Raw genomic sequence first — 18073 nt, 5'->3', positions numbered from 1 at the left:
CATTCCCGCTAGTGCAGGAACATTAACACATACATTTTTACGCGTTACTGGGTCAATGCGTACATTTTTACGCATTGAACCAGTAATGCGTAAAAATGTATGTGTTAATGTTCCTGCACTAGCGGGAATGCGTAAAAATGTACGCAATGCGTCCCGCCGACCTCCGAGGTCGGCAAGCTGCCAGCGGGGGACTGGAGCAGCAGTGAGTGACTACGAGGGCACAGGATGGCTGCATGAGGCTGGTAGAAGCCCCAGGTAAGTGAAACTCATTTTTTTATTTTGCTTGGACATTCCCTTTAAAGGACAACTGTAGTGAGAGGCATATGGAGGCTGTCATATTGATTTCCTTTTAAACAATACCAGTTGCCTGGCAGCCCTGCTGCTCTATCTGGCTGCAGTGGTGTCTGAATCACACCAGAAACAACCATGCAGCTAATCTTGTCAGATCTGACAATGCCAAAAACACCTGATCTGCTGCATGCTTGTTCAGGGTCTATGGCTAGAAGTATTGGAGGCAGAGGATCAGCAGGACTGCCAGGCAACTGGTATTGCTTAAAAGAAAATAAATATGGTAGCCTTCATATACTTCTCACTACAGTTGTCTGTTAAGTAAGAACGCAGCCTTATGCTGTCCACAAAAGGTAAATGATTGTCGGCCGAAGCAGTCGTTACTGGCCAACTTTTATCTAATGTGCGTATTTACCTAATTAAATTGAGGGCTTATTCACAATGGGACGTTGCGTAGCTGCGTTATAAAGTCTTATAGCACAGCTTACCGCACTGCAATAATAATCCTATGGGATGTTCACAGAGCGACGTTAGCGTCGAATTGTAACGTGTGGTGTTATGGTAACTTCTAAACGCACATGTTATCAGGTACAGGGAAGCATACTTTTCATAGCCTGTACCTACTGTATGTCATGGTAATGCAGTGTTAATGTGCGTTACCACTTTTTTTATGTTGCGTTGTAAGGCTGCATATGGCTCTATTCACAATAATTAATGCACTTGCGCATTATTTACCTGCATGCGTAAAAAGTGCGTTAAAAGTCTGCAAAAGTCGGTAATTCCCGCAAAAAAAATCGTAATTCACAAACAAAAAGGGGTGCATTATTTCTGACTTAACTACCGATTTTTTTTTTTATCACTTACTAGTACTTGGTGATATATTTTTCGCTTCCCATTGACTTAGGCCTGGGGCACACCAAAACTGCTAGCAGATCCACAAAACGCTAGCGGTTTTAGGTGCGGATGACAGAGTGTAGTCCCAGTGCACACCGGGCGGATCTTGATGCGATCCGCCGGCCGCATCCGCCTGGCTAATATATCTCTATGGGCTGGTGCACACCGGCGGTTTGAGGTTTTAAGCAAACCGCAAACGTGCAGCAAGAGGCACATTTGCGGTTTGCTAAAAACCTCAAACCGCCGGTGTGCACCATCCCATAGAGATACATTAGCCACGCGGATTTTCAGACGGATCCGCCCGGTGTGCACTGGGCTTTAGATGTAGTCTGGAGCCTTTTGCGCAGTGTTTGCTGGACTTCAATGTTTTTTTTACCTTTTTTTATGCCATTTTTTATGCACGGTTACTATGTAATTACGCATGTTTCCCCAATTTTTTTTTATGCCTTGTTCCCGCATGCGGGAACTTTTAGTGAATGTGGAAAAAATGCGGAAATGATCACTGGCGGTAATACAGCGGTCAAAAATCTGTTACCGCATGTGTGATTGTGAATAGAGCCCAAACTGGGTTCTTTTCCACTTGCATTCGCTAGCGTTAGCACTAAACACTAGCGATTCAGCAAAATCCTTTTTTTTTCACGGCAATAACGTTTGCAATTTTGCTATGCACTGCAGGGCATAGCAAAATCGCGGCATACACTCCGCCGCGCGATCGCTTGTGTGTAAAAAATGAATCGCGATAGTGGAAATAACCTACCGCGATTCCTATGTTATTTAGCAAATCCTAGCGATTTTAAAATTGCTAGTGATTTGCACTTTTGCGATTCAGCAAATGCAATCGCGTTAGTGTAAAAGGGCCCTATATCGGTCGCTTCACAACGCAACTTCTCACTAATGGCTCCTCTACAGGCAGCGGTAAAAGGCTAAAATGCTGCGTTTTGGATGCAGACATTTTAACGCCAACACATTACTATCAATTGTAAAGAGAAACACCGCGGTCAGCCCTAAAAAGGCTCCTGGGAGCTCCAAAACGCGGCGTTAGATGTAAAAGGTAAAAGGACGCCACGTTAAAAACGCCGAAAAAGCCCTCTAGTGTGAAAGGGCCCTGATGAATAAAGCCAGACACTTCACTTCCATTCAAGCAAGCTGCAGTAGCCACACTCAGGTTAGAGGGAATGCCACATTCTCCCATTCCTACACTAAAGCCATTAAAAGAAAAAAAAAAGGTCTGAAACGGAATTAAAACTCGCTACAGTGTTGCAGAAGTCCCCCTTGTGTAAATCCTTTAACCAGGAAATGATACTGCAAATGATAGGCTTCCCTGCAGCAATCAGGGGAATAATTACAGCCTTCCTTCCATTCCACACAAGCCAAACAGCTGAAAAACCGGCGGCTGCGCAACTCTCGCGAGGCCACCTTTACTCCTGCGACGCTGACGCCACCCACCAATCAGCGGCCGCGATGAATACAAAAGGCTCCTCCGAGCGGCCAATCGCGGCCGGGGTTATTGAGGCGTGCGCCATTCCGGCTCTATAAAGGAAGCCACGAGTTGGCATTGTCGGCAGAGTCCATTTTGAAGGAATCCAGCGGGCTGCAGGGGTGTGTGAGGACACGGGGGGCTGGCGGGTGGTGCATTATAACGCGGCTGCGGTAGATTGCGAGGCGCGGTGGAGCGCAGCGTAACGTGCTGCGTAGTTCGGGCTTTGTGCATAGCACGCAGCGGCGGAGGGATCGTCGCGCGGGTTTAACCCTTTGTGTCCGGCGGCGGGGGTGTGTGGTTATTGCGGCCTTCCCGTCTTATATTCTTATGTGTGTTTTTTCCTCCACAGCGATCCGATCTGATCTCTTCCTTCTAACATGTCTGACACCGAGCAGCAGTACATGGAGACCTCGGAGAACGGCCACGAGGCTGCGGACGGCGAGGCCGCCGAGGTGAAGACGGAGGAGGAGGGCGGCCAGAACGGCTCGGAAGGCGATCAGACCGATGCCAGTAAAGCGGAGGACGACGCAGGGGGCGCAGCTGACGTTTCTGTAGCGAAAGGAGTGTAAGTTGCGGCACAAAACCAAAATTCTAATCGTTGTGATGTTTGGTCTGTCTGTGGCCCGTGCATGGATCGCTTTGTTCTATGGTGGGCTTTTGTTGGCGCCATCTGGTGCGGGAGGAATGGCCCAGGCCTTGCTACTACCCCCTCCCCCACAGCAGTATCCTCCATCTAAGCACCTACTGCAGATCTCCTCCTTCCTATCCCCATGGCTGATGCTCTGAGCTGCCTTTATCATGTGAAATGATGGCATCTTTAGCTTTTTTTTCTTCCTGCATATCGTTTTGTTCTTTGGCCTCTGCATTTCAGTTTCAATCTTCCTGCCAGCTTGACCCTCTGATCTGAGAAATTTAAGGTCTGAGCTACCTGATTGCCATTGTCTCTTTAGACTGATGGTTTGATCATTTCCATAATGTCTGATAAAAGTGATCAATTTTGCGATTAGTATTGCGCAAATGATCTTGCTTGCTTGGCTATGCTGGGTATTGTGCAAATTATCTTGCTTGGTTGGGTATGCTGGGGAATGTTGAACAATCCAGTCTTTTTGATGTGAAAATAGTATTGTGAATCCAACATAGGGAATTGCCCTTGTAAGCATAAACAGGTTTGGCTCAGCACCACCAAAGGTGAAATGGTTCTTTGTTGGTAAATATTGACCCTCTTTAATCCTCTGGCATATTCCAGCACAGGCCCAATTTATGAAAACATGGCTGCTGCTTTGGGTGCTGTTGTGTAAAATCCCATGTCTGCCACTTAAGATCAGTGTTTTAATCTGACTCTGATCACTGCTGGCTCATTATGTGAGTGCATTGGGGGGGGGGGGTAGTATAGCTGGATCTAGTACAAAGCCCTCCATCACACTGCAATATTTTTTTTTACTTTTGGTGGTTTGTGTGTGTAATAGGACAGCTGTGAGCTGGCATTGGTCCCACCACCTGTAAGTTCAGCACTTTAAATCGCTTTTGGGTTGCCTCTTAGCATTAGAGATGCTACCAGATCCCTTCTGTTCATGGTGGATGTAACGTTTATCAAAGCTAGTTTACCTTTGGTGCCTTTGTCCTTTAACATGAGTGCTTTCTTACCTGCTGTTTGCCTGAAATTGCTTTTTTCTAAAGTGTTGTATGTACATCCAACTTTACCACTTAAAGTAAACCTGAGATATGGGGGGGTTATACAACTGTATGTATACCTGGGACTTCCTCCAGCCATATTGCTTTCACGCAACTGTCCTCTGCTGCCTGCAGACTCCACAAATTGACCCGGAAAGCCCTCTGGTCTGGCCCATACTGCGCTGGCGGGCTCTGAGCGCTCTAGTGGCCAGGTGTGCCTGTGCAGTAGTACTGCGCAGAACGATCCTAGCTACGGGAGAGAGGCTACGGAGAGCGTTCAGCCAGACAGGACAGCGGTGAGGGAGTAATCAGGCTGGAGAAGGCCCCAAGTATGTATGTTTTTATATGCCCTGACTCTGGTACAATGAATTGGAATCTTACATTCCCAGTCAGTTCACAGTAGTCCAAATCTGACACTCATCCTATGTAGTGGTGGTAAAATTGGCCTGCAAATTTAATGTCTCTGCACCCTTATGCCTATTTTTCAGATGTTAACTTGTTTTAATGTCCCTCAAATGACCCCATTTGTGGCGTTACACCTTAGGTGTGTTAGTGCTTCAGTTTTGGTATGGGAATATGTTAAGTGACTGTGTAATGCTTGGTCTCAATCAGTTGAGAAACATCTACATGACTAGACAAAACTAAGCTTTAAAACAAAACTGTGGAAATTAGGCCTTATGTGAACAATGAACCATTCTGTGTAGGAACAATTTGGGGCAGAACCAGATCTGTTGATGGGAGAACTCTACTCTGGCCTCAATGGTTCCTTTGCAGCCTTCACAGGAAATGGGTATTCCGCCTGCCAGTCAAGGTTGCAGTTTCACTTTACAACTTCTGCTTAATTCAGATGTAGGAGGGAAAACAGTCAAACTGTTGGGATAACAAAAAATACCACAGATTGCCTGAGAAATCCGTGAGCCAAGGCCACATCAGTGATTGGTGTGCAGACATAGAATACCAGTTTCTTGCAAGCGCTAGAGGGGCGGATATTATTTATTGTATTTATAAAGGATATGTATAGTTGCTCTCCTGCAGCCTTTGCAAGATGCCCCAAATTGGTCTTGTCCACCTCTCCAAATTAGTCTGAGGGACCTTAGATGGGTGTGTAAGCAACATCATATTATACATGCCTCCTCCAGAGTGACATGACTTTTTAGTGTATTCTATTAAGGGCTGAAGAAAATGTTCACATAGCAAGGTTTAACTGGCATTGAACAATATATTTCATATTGTGGCAGTTTATAGCTTTAGAAAATTACTGCAAAATGCTCCTCCTGCTTGCCATCTGTTTTGTAGTTCTGTCCCCTCTTTACCACTGAAGGGCACATGTTCTGTTCACTCTGCATGCCCTCTTCATGCACCCTTCCCCATGGCAGTGTGCAGAAGCTTTGGGAGGTAGAATCCTGGGCATAAGTTTAAAGCTGTTCAGTAGGGCTGTCGATGGGCACAGTGGACAAAGCATGTCCTTGCTCTAAATGGGTTGTTGTGGGGGGAGAAGATGCCTGGGAGCCAGCGTCAGGTAATGTATACCTGTATCGGATCGGCCGTCGCTAGCGACGCGCTCCCTACCCACGGGCGATCGACGGTAATTTCCCGCATGTCGCGATTGACGGACCGATCAGATTTCGGGAGGAAATCGGATCGGCGGGTGCGTTTAGTACGAACGATTGGCAGCAGATTAAAACCCAGTGATCGAATCTGCTGTTGAACGGCGGCAAATCGGGCCAGTGTATGGCCAGCTTAAGAGCTGTAAGGGAACCTTAAAGGAAATCTAAAAAAAACACCCTCGGTATACTTCTGGAGTGGGAGAAGCCTCTGGAGCCTAATGCTTCCATGTCCTCCATCCCAGCGCTGGAAGCCCATTAACATCAGACTGGTATAGATTTACCTACCATGGTCTGGCGCAGTAGCTACTCTGGCTTCAGTGGAAATAGCTGAGCCCAATCTGGTCCGCTCCACTGCACTGGCAGCTCATGTGTCTGCACAGTAGAGCATATCTGGCTCTGTTTCCACTGGAGCCCATTGGAAAGCGGCTACTGCTCTGGATTGCACTAGGTAAATATTACTGCCCCTGCTCAGTGCTTGTTGGCACTTTTCGGGGTAACCAGTGCTGAATCTGAGGCTACAGAGGACAGGGGAAGACTCATTAGGATCCTGAAGCTTCACCCTCCCAAGGTAAGTGTGTCATAGGGATTTAAGTGTCTAGTTTGTTACCTGGGGCTTCTTCCAGCCCCCATAGTCCTTCTGGTCCTATCTGTTCAGCAGCTCTGGCGCTCTGCTAGCTTACTGTTCATGGGTGTACACCTCCTCGATAATGCTCAGATTTGGCAATTTTTACGAACTGTGCATTAGCAGAAGGCTCCTGGCAATGGCAACCTGATTCGAGGAGCACAGCCCCAGTACACATGCATCTTTTGGAGTGGTCAGCTGCTGGAATGGGATTGGACTGCAATGGCCGTGAGGGACCAAAAGTAATACAGGGGGCTTAACCTCCCTGGCGTTCTATTAAGATCGCCAGGGAGGCTGCGGGAGGATTTTTTTTTTAATAAAAAAAAACTTTCATGCAGCCAACTGAAAGAACACTCAAGATGAAGCATTACTTGGCCAGTGTACTGGGCTGTTAATCGAGGGACCAGAGTGGATCGGAGATGGCGAGTGCTGGCTTTTTGGTGCAACTCTTACGCTAGCCATGATGTGAAGCTTTCGTTTCAACAATGCCCCGCCTCCTGGCCTTCTGATGTCACCAAGCAGGACCATGCCTGACTCATCACTCTACTTTCTGCACAGACTGTAATGCTTATTTTTAATAGGGGGAACATGGCCACTTTAACGGAGTATAGCATTTAATACTGTTTGTCTGCTTTAACAGCACAATACATGTAATGTCTTCCCATGTTGTATGTTTTCATGTTCGAGATCTTTGAATATGATCTATTGCTAAACTTGATGATCTATCCTAGGAAAATGTTTGTCGGTGGCCTCAGTTGGGATACAAGCAAGAAAGACCTAAAAGATTATTTTTCTAAGTTTGGCGAAGTGACGGACTGCACAATTAAGATGGACTCTAATACTGGTCGTTCAAGGGGTTTTGGATTTATTCTATTTAAAGAAGCTTCCAGTGTTGACAAGGTGTGTATTCTGCCAAGGCTGACCTAGGAGGTGTGCAATAATGATCACAATCCCAGCTGTATTAAGACTTCTTAAGCAAATTTAAGATTTGCTACAGGTTAGCCACATTGCTTAAAGGACTTCCAAGGCCAAATCTAAAAAAAGTTAAATGCCTGCATCACATTTGAAGATGCTGTCCGTGCCATTCCGCCGGGTACCCGTCGCTCTATAGCCCCCCTGGCCGGCTCCCGACCGCACGGCCCGCATCCGGCTCTCCTGCCTCCACTAACATGGCCGCAGCTGCGCAGTCCGCATAGGTGCGGCAGCGCACTTCTAGGGCCTACCCCAGATCCACGCTACAGGCTGTTTCCTGTAGCGTTGATCCCCCCGGTAGGCACTAGACTGCGCAGCCACACTCGTGGCTCTGCGAGGCCAGCTCATGCAGCCATGTTAGTGGAGGCAGGAGAGCCTGTGCCGTGCGGTCAGGAGCCGGCTAGGGGGCAATTGAGCAACGGGGACCCGGCGAAACGACGCGGACAGCGTCCTCCGTGCATTCAAATGTGATGCAGGCATTTAACTTTTTAGGTTTGACCTCAAAGTCCTTTAAAGGCTACCTTGGCACAATCCTAAATTATAAAAGGAGGGGGAGGGGAGCGGGCATCTCCTTATGCCCACCGCTCCCCCATTCTCCTGTTATGGTGTACTGGCCCCCAGAACTTACTATTTGGGAGGGTTGCTGTGGACTGCGCACGACCCTGTAATGCACGTCCGGAAGCGCTCTGGGCATGCACACAATATAGTTGTGAAGTAGCGTGCATGTGCAGAGCGCTCTCGACCTGTAGGCCGACCCTCCAGGCCAGGAAGTGAGCTTGAGGGATTGGTATAAAGTAACGGAGGGGGGTGGATGAGAACAGGGAAGCAGTGGGCATGTTGGAGAACCCACTACATGTGCCTGCTCCCGGTTTTCTAAATCTGTTTGCGCTAAGAAATCCTGTAATGTGCATTAAGCAGTTAAAGATGCATAACCCACAGTATGTTAACACTGGATCCAATCCATATACTTTAGTGCATTGTTGGCTCCTCAGTTGCAAAAGGGGCTAAAATTTTAAATCCCTTTTTAATTGTGGGCTGAATAAGATTTAAAGAGGCACTTAAGTGAGAAAAAAAATTGAGTTTTGCTTACCTCAGCCTGCTGCAGCTGATCGGTGCCCATGACGAGTCGCTCTGATGCTCCGGGTCCCCTATGCGGACATATGGCCGCATAGGGGTGCTATTTTGGCTGGGAACGTGTAGTATCAGCCGCGTTCCCCAGCCTGACGGGTCCTGACGGCGAAACCGGAAGTGGCCGCCAGCGGGACCCGGAGCATCAGAGCGACTCGTCGTGGGCACCGATCAGCTGCAGGGGGCTGAGGTAAGCCCCAGGTGAGTAAAACTCAATTTATATTTTTTTCTCACTTAAGGTTCACTTTAAAGGCAACTGAGCACCAGGGAAAGATCTCCTCTGGGATCTGCCATCTCTTCCATAGCCTGCATGGTACCGAATTTTCGGCTTCCCAGCAGTGCTGTGCACTCATGCCCGCTGCAGTGTATGCTGGGAGAAGTAGTGCATGCGAGTACATTTCTGTACTCTCATCCAAGGACTACAGCTCTCAGCATGTATTGCTTTGGCCCAGCAGCTTGAGGCCTCAGCCAGAGGGGTGCTTGTCCCCTTTTATTTGGATGTGCTCCATGTAGGAATTTGGCTAAGACAGCTAGTGTTTATACTGTGCCACATGGACACCAGTTTCAGGCTGTAGTGAAAATGGCATCTTGTAATGAATGTTTGGATTTCATCTGCTTTGAAATCTGTACTGAGGAATTTCAAAAGTCTAAATTGGCCCTTTAGCAGCCACTTGAGTTTTGCAAGTGCTCCAGTCCCAATTTTACCTTTCCCTGCTTCTAATGGGTACTGCTGTAATGTATTTATGGCCAATTGTCACTAGGGGCAGTGTGAGACAATAACGACTTCTGCTTTTAGTTTCTATAGTAGAGATCAAAGCATCTCAAGAATTTACAGTGTGAGTTCTGCTGACTGAGGTCAAAAGCAGTGCATTTATCTCAAATGAGAACTATTGAAGCTGCTAATGGGTTAAGTGGAAGTATTAACTGTTCTTGCTTGGTCGCAGGGTAAACTCCGTAAACCATTGTGCTTCTTAGAGCTGATGTAATGCATTGCTATAAAGTGGTTTATTCTGCTGGTCCTCACAGGTTTTAGAACAGAAAGAACACAGACTGGATGGGCGAGTGATCGACCCTAAAAAGGCAATGGCCATGAAAAAGGACCCAATCAAGAAAATCTTTGTTGGAGGACTTAACCCAGAAGCTGGTGAAGATAAGATCAGAGAATACTTTGGAACATTTGGAGAGGTATGGCTAATCTCGAGTGTATAATTCTGGATTTGCATGGAATATTGCATGTTCAGGTCCAGTTATTTAACAATACAAGATTCAAGTAAGGGGGAAGGTCAAACTGACTATGTCCTCACTAAAGTTCAGCATTGTAGACTGGCCTATACCTCCTACATCTAGTAAATTACCCTTATTTCAGTATTGCTTAACCATTTCTGTCTAATGTGCATAGGCTTACCATAGATTCACAAATAGCCAATAACTTGGTCTCTTAAATGGGATTATCAGTGCGGTCTGTGCACTTTCTAATGGCCTTGGATGTCAGCAGCAATCTGTACAGCTGTGCTCATAAGTTTACATACCCTGGCAAAATTTGGTTTCTTAATCCTTTTTCATAGACTATGAATAACACCATTTTCTTTCACTCATGGTTAGTGGTTGGCTCAAGCCATTTGTACTCTGTAGTGATAGATAACCAGTAAACAAAGTACCCAAATGACCCTGGTTTAGTTTACATACCCCACTTATTACTGCATCAATGCCCCTTTAACGTGAACGGCTTATCTTAGATGGTAAAGCTGCATGGTTTTTCCTGGCAAAAAGCCTCCAGTTTCCATAAATTCATGGGCTGTCTTGCATGAACTGCACATTTTGAGGTCTTCCCAGAGTGGCTCAATATTTTAGGTCCTACTGAGATGGCCACTTGAACCTTTACTTTGTTGCTGTAGCCAGTGACCGACCAGTCATCTTGGCCTTGTGTTTTGGATCATTGTCCTGCTGGAATGTCCAGCTTCCTGGCTGATGAATTCAAGTCTTCCTCCAGTATTTTTGGACTTTGCATTCATATTGCCATCAATTCTGACCAGACTTCCTGTACCTTTTTTGTAGCTCACACATCCCCAAAATACCAGCGACCCACCATGATTCGCCCATAGGAATGGTGTTTGTTACATCATAGGCCAACCACTCCAAATATATTGTTTATGGTTGTGGCCAACACATTAAAATTTTAGTCTCGCCATTCCAAATTGCTTTGTGCCAGAAGATTTAGGTGCGTGATGGTTAATGTCGTGCAAGGTCTGAGAGCGAAAGAAAACCTGGGGGTGTCCATCAGTTCACATTCTCTTCCCGGGCTCCTCATTCCCCTGCAGGCTTCTTGGTTTAAATCTCCCAACGCGGGAGCCTTCAACGGTCTTTGGAAGCACCTGGGCTTTCAAAAACCGGCAGCTCTGTACTGCACATGCTCAAGTGCGCGAGCGAAGGTACTCACACATGCGCAGTATGGTGGCCAGTCTTTGGAAGCTTGAGTGCTTCCAAAGACTGCCAAGGCCAGCCCAACCCAGAAGAGGGCAGTCACTGACCGAATGGTTGTAGACTAATGGACACTGGGAGGACAACGTGAAGGCTCTATAGAACCCAGAGCCTTCCCGCTCTTTAGGGAAGTATCTGATTTTTGTGTTAATTTACCTTTGACTCCTAAGAATAGTTTTGACAGGGCCTTATGTAAAACTTGCTCTGGGACCCTTGGCAATGCCAATACCTGTAATGTCACCAAAAGCTCATGCACCCTATGATGGCTAGTGATGTAAAATGCCAGAATAATTTGACACTCAACTACTTGCGTGGGTACTGTTGTGACCAACATTCCTCTTGCCTTACAGATTGAGTCTATTGAGCTCCCAATGGATCCAAAATCCAACAAACGAAGAGGCTTTGTTTTCATTACATTTAAAGAGGAGGATCCAGTAAAAAAGATCTTGGAAAAGAAGTTTCATAATGTTTCAGGCAGCAAGGTAACTTTATTTTCTTGCGGAAAAAAAATAAGTCAATGTGATCCTGCCTTGGACTCGGCATCTTGAGCGTATGGAGGAATTGTTAGCCTGTAATACTTCCTTCAGCCTCTAGTAGCTGCTGCAGTACCTGTCACTACCAGTGGGATGAAGCCTTGTGAATCTTGGTGGTTAATTTAGAGACTCTTAAAGTGTACCTGAGGTGACATGAGATAAACATGGGTATGTATAGTACTAAACCTATTAATAACCAGGCTGTTTTACTTGTGGTTTTCTGCCTGAAAGGGTAATTTTTAAGGATAAAAATGACAGCTTCTACCTTGTCAGGAATATAGTAAACATCACTGATGAGCAAAATAGTCTTACATTTTTTTTTCTTCAGGCAGAACACATTTTTCTATATTTCTGAGACCAGAGGTAGAGAAAAGGGTCAATACTTCATGTATTTTCATTTGGGGACACTTAATAGACCAACTGAACAGATACAACAAAACCTTCAATTTACTTTCTAAATGTTTATAGATATCTAAGGATTTTATATTTAAAGTCATTTTTAGGAGTAGGAAGAAAAATACAACTGTTTATCTAAGTTTTCACCTTGGGTTCACTTTAAAGGACAACTGAAGTGAGCGGGATATGGAGGCTGCCATATTTATTTTTAAACAATACCGGGTGCCTGGCAGCTCTGCTAATTGGCTACAGTATTGTCTTAGTAGCAGGAACAAACGTGGCTAATCTTGTCAGATCGGATAATACTGTCAAACATCTGATCTGCTGCATGCTTGTGTGCTTCCTGTCATTTCACGGCGGGGGGCTCCGAGAATAGCCTGCGGGCCGCCGATCACGGCTCGCAGGCTAAATGTAAACACAAGCGGAAATCCGCTTTGTTTACATTTTTTACAATGCTGCTAACAGTAGCAGCGCTGTACTAGATCAGCCAATCAGCGGCCGGGGATCGCTATCACATGAAAGGCAGGAGCCTGTTAGAGGCTGCACAGGACAGATCCTTTCCTGTGCAGCCGCTGATCTCCAGGGCAGGGAGGGAGAAGAGGGGGGAATCCTGCGGTGGTGGGGGCTTTGAGGCTTTTTTATTTTTCTTCTCCCCCTTCCTCCTATAGTTTCCTGGTGTCTAGTGACTCCCTTCCCCCTAGACCAGTGATCTGCAAACTTGGCTCTCCAGCTGTTAAGGAACTACAAGTCCCACAATGCATTTGCCTTTATGAATCATGACTGGCTGTGAGACTCCCGCAATGCATTGTGGGACTTGTAGTTCCTTAACAGCTGGAGAGCCAAGTTTGCAGATCACTGCCCTAGACTGTATTGCGTCCCTAGTGGTTTAGAGCAGGCCAAACTTAATGCAAAGTGGGCAGACCACTTTTGATCCAAATTTGGGCCAGTTTGACATGGATACCCTTGTGGAAATGATCCCAAACAACTTGCCATATGCTCCAGACTGAAATCCGCAGCTCAGAGGTAATCCCGTGCCTGAGTTGTATGCAGGAGCTGCTGCAGATTAGTGTTTTGGGTTTTTTTTTGGGGGGGGGGGGTCTAAAAGCTTGTGATAAAAGAAAAAAAAATTGCGGTTTTTAAACCCTAAATCTCAACATGATGCCAAGGAGGTTAATACAGCTACTTTCTGTCCATCCGATTTTAGAGCGCAGTGCTTTCAGAAGTTATTCCCAAGGAGTAGTATTGTAAAATGTTTTCTAGTTGTTTGAATGGATTTTTGTTTTCCTTCCTTCCCATAGTGTGAAATTAAGGTAGCTCAACCAAAAGAAGTTTATCAGCAACAGTACGGTGGTGGGAGAGGAGGCTTTGGTGGTGGAAGAGGAGGAGGACCACGAGGTGGAAAAGGCATGAAAGGTAAAATTCACCGACCACCATCTTCACCAGAGTACTAATCAAACGAAGGGCTTTTTTCCACTACACAGCTAAATCGCTAGTGATTTTTAAATCGCTAGGGTTGTTACTTTATCATAAATCGTGAGTATTTTCCACTATAGTGATTTGATTTGGAAATCGCAATCACTTTCTGAAACGATTTTTCTAGAGTGATGCAATGCAAATGAAAAATCGCATAACAGAATTAAGGCAAAGTTTGTGATTGCGATTTCTAGTGGAAAAGGGCCCTTACTGCTTGTTCTGCAGGGCTGTGGAATCTGTACAAAAATCGTCCGTCTCCTCCGTTTATGAAACCACTAACTCCAACTTGGGTACCCAAAATTGCTCTGACTAAACAGCCCTGTTCTGTAACCTTGGGTTTCATTTGGAAAGCTTTGCTCTTGGATTTTTTTATTTTTTTTAATTCACCCCACCTCTATGGAAAAGTCATGAGATACGTCTTGTGCTAGTATGTTTGTTACTGGGTGTATATGGCCGTATAAGATAATGGGCACTTTTTGTTCCAGGGGATATTCCCCCACCAATCGTGCTTTTGGAGAATGTGAGCAGCTTGGATTTGACAACCAACTATGCTAAACAAATGTTTCTACTGCAAATGGGTTTTGTAGTGCAATTTGGAAAACCATTCCTCTTAGAGAGAAATTATTAGACAAAATAGCAGGTTGTAAAAATTGTGACATTTTGAACAAGTAGTTTTCTCCTATGGGATTCAGAATTATTTACAGTAAAATGCTCCATAAGGTTCTGAACAAGCATGCTGACCAAACTCTCACTAGTTCACACAGTATTTTGGTAGTTGGGCTGAAAAATTGCCATTCAGTAAGTGCAGGAGCAGAAGACACAGGGTCCACACTAAATGTGCTGTAGGACTTGGGTGAAGTTTTGCAACTCTTGTGGTGTGCACTTGTAAAACAGTCCAATGCAGCAACAAGATAGGTAGAAGAGGCACAACGCTTAGTGTTTGCCAAACATCAGACTTGCGTTGCTTTAATTGTCTTAACAGCCGGTTTTACAGCACTTCCTCAGACCGATGTGTGGATGTTGCCTTGTCTACCTCTTGTTGTGCCATTCAGATTTTTTTTTTTTTTTTGACATGAGATGGGACAACCCACTTTTACTGCTTGCTCTGAGTGGTGGGGTCCTAGGGGGAAGTTATATTATAATGCATTGTAATCTGTGAGAAATGTACTCTTCAGCATGTGTACACAGAGCATTTATATTGTGCTATTTCTCCTGGCAGACACTAAGTGCCAGAGCTGCAGCCATTAGGGGTGCACTCTAGGCAGTAGCAGTGTTGGGGAGCCTTGCCCATGGTCCTCCTGAATAGGTGCTGGCTTACTGAACAGGCCGAGCCAAGATTTGAAACAAGATCTCCTGTGTCAGAGGCATTCCCTTAACCAGTACACTATCTAGCCACTGCCTTGCGTTTAGCCAACTATCGCACCATAAACACAGGCCAGTGTGACTCGTACCATTACAATCTAATTGCTTTGCTGTACCACTTCTGTGTCTGCACCAATTGGAAACTCCATATGTAAGCCACAATGTTCTGTGGAGCTACCAAGGAAGGAAGTGAGCAGACTACTGTCCAATGAACAGACAGCAGGAATCCCCATAAGACTCCGATGCATACTATTCACATCACAACTAGAACACCTCAAGGAACTTTTCTGGCATTTGGCTTTGAAATGTGTTTGTACATCAACTGACTTTATACTTTTTGCTCTTGTTTCTAGGGCAAGGACAGAATTGGAACCCCGGTTACAACAACTACTGGAATCCAGGCTACGGGGGTCAAGGCTATGGATATGGCCAGCAAGGTTATGGAGGCTATGGAAGCTATGACTATACTGGATATGGATATTATGGATATGGCCCAGGTTATGACTATAGTAAGTGTACTGCAGTCCTTTCTGATAGAGATGTGAAGTGAGCAGAACTGAAACTAATCAGAAGCACTATGGAAGATCAGTGATTGACACCTGATCGCTTATTCGAGCTATCTGGGGGTTAATCAGATTTAGAAGCTTAATCATTACCTGAGAAAGTTCTGGCAAATGTTTCCTTTGGAGCAATAATTGCCCTAAAGACAAGTTTGTTTTTTATGGTTGAATTTCTGGCTTTACAAATCTTCAGCCATTTATATCACGCTTTGTGGTTTAAAAATGGTGACTGGTCGTAAGTTGGTAAATTAAGCCACTGCAGACAATCAACATGGGAGGCTGAAGGTGGTGAATTCGCCTCCTGCCAGCTGCTCTCATGTTCAGCCAGGTGCTTGCTAGCGATCGGCACAGGAAGTGGCGCCATATCCTCTGCATGGAGTCGGGTGTGACTTGCTTATATGGCTTAGTAACTGCGCTGCATGTCACATTGATGCACTTGTGGTTATTAATGCTGACATGGGGGCTGTATTTAGTGCTCAGCTGATGGATAGCAGACAGGAGGCGGATCTGCCCAACAAGCTGCAGTTTATCCTCTTGCATGTAAGGGGCCTAAGGGAGCCTTGTGTGGTCCATGTGAATAACTGGGGCTGTTTTACACTACATGTGACTCTGCAATTAAACTTTTGGAAACGGCACAGAATGCAGCGAAATAATAGAAATCGCAGGAACTCTTACACTAGCATGATCTAACCTTTGCCTTGCCATAGATGTCCTGCCTGCTGCGTTTTCGTGTGCTTATGTTCCTAACTAGCGAAAATGGCAGAAATTGTATTAGAAAATTGTGCTGAAACCTATTGCAATTGTGGTATGCAGTGTAAAATAGACCTAGAGACTTTTAGGGCAGGTATAGGAAAGGGTCTACTCTTACAAGTAGCTAAACTTGCTAGACTTGAATATTGCTGGCAAGCAGTTCAGTTCCAGTTTGCAGACTGACTGCTATGGAGCATGCTGATTATTTATTGGGTTTATATAGCGGCAGCATAACACATTATTAACCCTGTTATCTTTGGGAATCAGCCATATTAAAGAACTGTAACAAGAGGCATATGGAGGCTGGTATTGTTTAAAAGGAAATAAATATGGCAGTTTACTGCAGTCAAATTATCAGCAGGGCTGCCAGGTGTGTCTGAATAACACCAGTCAAGCCTGCAACTAATTTTGTCAAACGCCTGATCTGCTGCATGCTTGTTCAGTGTCTATGGCTAAAAGTATTGGGGTAGGAACACCCTTAGAGGCAGGGGAGCCAGGTAACTGGTATTGCATAAATTATGAATATGGCAGCCTCCACATACCTTATGCTTCAGTTGTGCTTGACTTGTGTGGTAGTGAATTGGTTGCCCTAGAACTTTGTGGCCAGGCTGAAAACCTATAACTAAATTGTTTTCATTCAATCCTGCAATTCTCTGATTACTGCTGTTAACAAATCAGTCATCCTATAGTGAAAGGCCAATTTGGCAGAATGTTTTAGCTTTATCTGAATGCACAGGATTCCCTTGTGAGCCAGGTGCTGTGACCTAGCAGCTGGGGGAGAAAACTGTACCACACAATAATAGAATTTGAGGTGGAGAGGGGATAACTTGCAGTCTACTAGGGACCCATCCATCTCTGTGCTGATTAAGCACATTTTGCCATAGACCAATGTTACCAGTATTTTGGAAGTAAAAAGGTGCACATCAGTCAACTTAGTGTGCATAAAGGGTGTAAATGTAGAAAATGTCCATACACTAAAACTATTTTTCCTCTTTCTATTGTAGAGCTTACCATGTATATTTTATGTGTTTTAGGTCAGGGAACTGCAAACTATGGCAAAGCTCCTAGGCGTGGCGGTCACCAGAATAACTACAAGCCATATTGAACTTAAATTTCTTCAGGTATGCCCTGGCAGTGTCGGTGTTGCAGAGAATATGGAATTCTGACTGGATATTGTATTAAATCTGACTTAGTACAAATTTGACAGACTATCATATGCAGTGATTTCCTGGATCTCTGTTCAGATATTCACTATTTTATCATTTCTGCAAGAGATTAATTATTGATTTTATCACTAGGTAAAAAAAACTGAACTGATTGGGGGTCTCCTTAAAACAGCAGCTCTGCATCTAGGGACTGCCTCTTGGAGTTAAGTATGGACTCTGTTACTCCAGTTGTACAGAACGACTCGTCCTAGGGAACCAGTGTCATTTTTTTTCCACCTTTTTTTATTTTGTATTGTTTTGTGTCATACATTTCCAGTCCTGGAAGTGTTAATTTTACTGTACTTTTTGGTACCTTTTGGATTCTAATGTATTGTAAGGTATTTTACATGTGTGGATTCTCCATAACATTTTGAAGCTATCAAAGCTTTTGAAATAAAACAACTTTGAGTAGTCTGTCTCAGTCTGAGTGGATATTGCGTTTTGCAGATGCAGAGCAAATAAAGTTTGTCGGAAAGATGCTAACAAATGTATTGGCTAAATAAAGGAAGATCTGTTGGGCAGAGGTCCCACTCAAGGTGGTATAATGCTGGGAATACACCAGGAGCGGCTCTTCATCAGATTTACTGTCCAATCATTTTTCAGATTTTTCTCCCATAAGTGAATCACACAATCGATAGGACCTGTTGGAAATTA

General features: G+C 45.0%; 1 protein-coding gene across 3 annotated transcripts in view; it reads left to right on the top strand.

Annotated features, from left to right (window-relative positions):
* Positions 1-17691, top strand: part of HNRNPAB (heterogeneous nuclear ribonucleoprotein A/B) — a 43818-nt gene extending 26127 nt beyond the window's left edge. Inside the window, exons 1-9 of one of the 3 annotated variants that reach the window (XM_068278120.1) lie at positions 2674-2781; positions 3012-3227; positions 7294-7462; positions 9689-9847; positions 11491-11622; positions 13368-13482; positions 15258-15413; positions 17249-17335; positions 17513-17691. In XM_068278120.1, the coding sequence (XP_068134221.1) occupies positions 3040-3227; positions 7294-7462; positions 9689-9847; positions 11491-11622; positions 13368-13482; positions 15258-15413; positions 17249-17319 (990 nt within the window). In that variant the 5' untranslated portion in view covers positions 2674-2781; positions 3012-3039 and the 3' untranslated portion in view covers positions 17320-17335; positions 17513-17691. Of the gene's footprint in view, positions 1-2673; positions 2782-3011; positions 3228-7293; positions 7463-9688; positions 9848-11490; positions 11623-13367; positions 13483-15257; positions 15414-17248; positions 17419-17512 lie in introns of those variants that run through there. The other 2 variants (XM_068278118.1, XM_068278119.1) reach the window with 2 other exon arrangements.
* Positions 17692-18073: the final 382 nt, after the last annotated feature.

Source organism: Hyperolius riggenbachi, chromosome 3 (assembly GCF_040937935.1).
Source record: "Hyperolius riggenbachi isolate aHypRig1 chromosome 3, aHypRig1.pri, whole genome shotgun sequence".
Taxonomy (NCBI): Eukaryota; Metazoa; Chordata; class Amphibia; order Anura; family Hyperoliidae; genus Hyperolius; species Hyperolius riggenbachi.
This window is presented reverse-complemented; position numbering and strand designations above follow the sequence as displayed.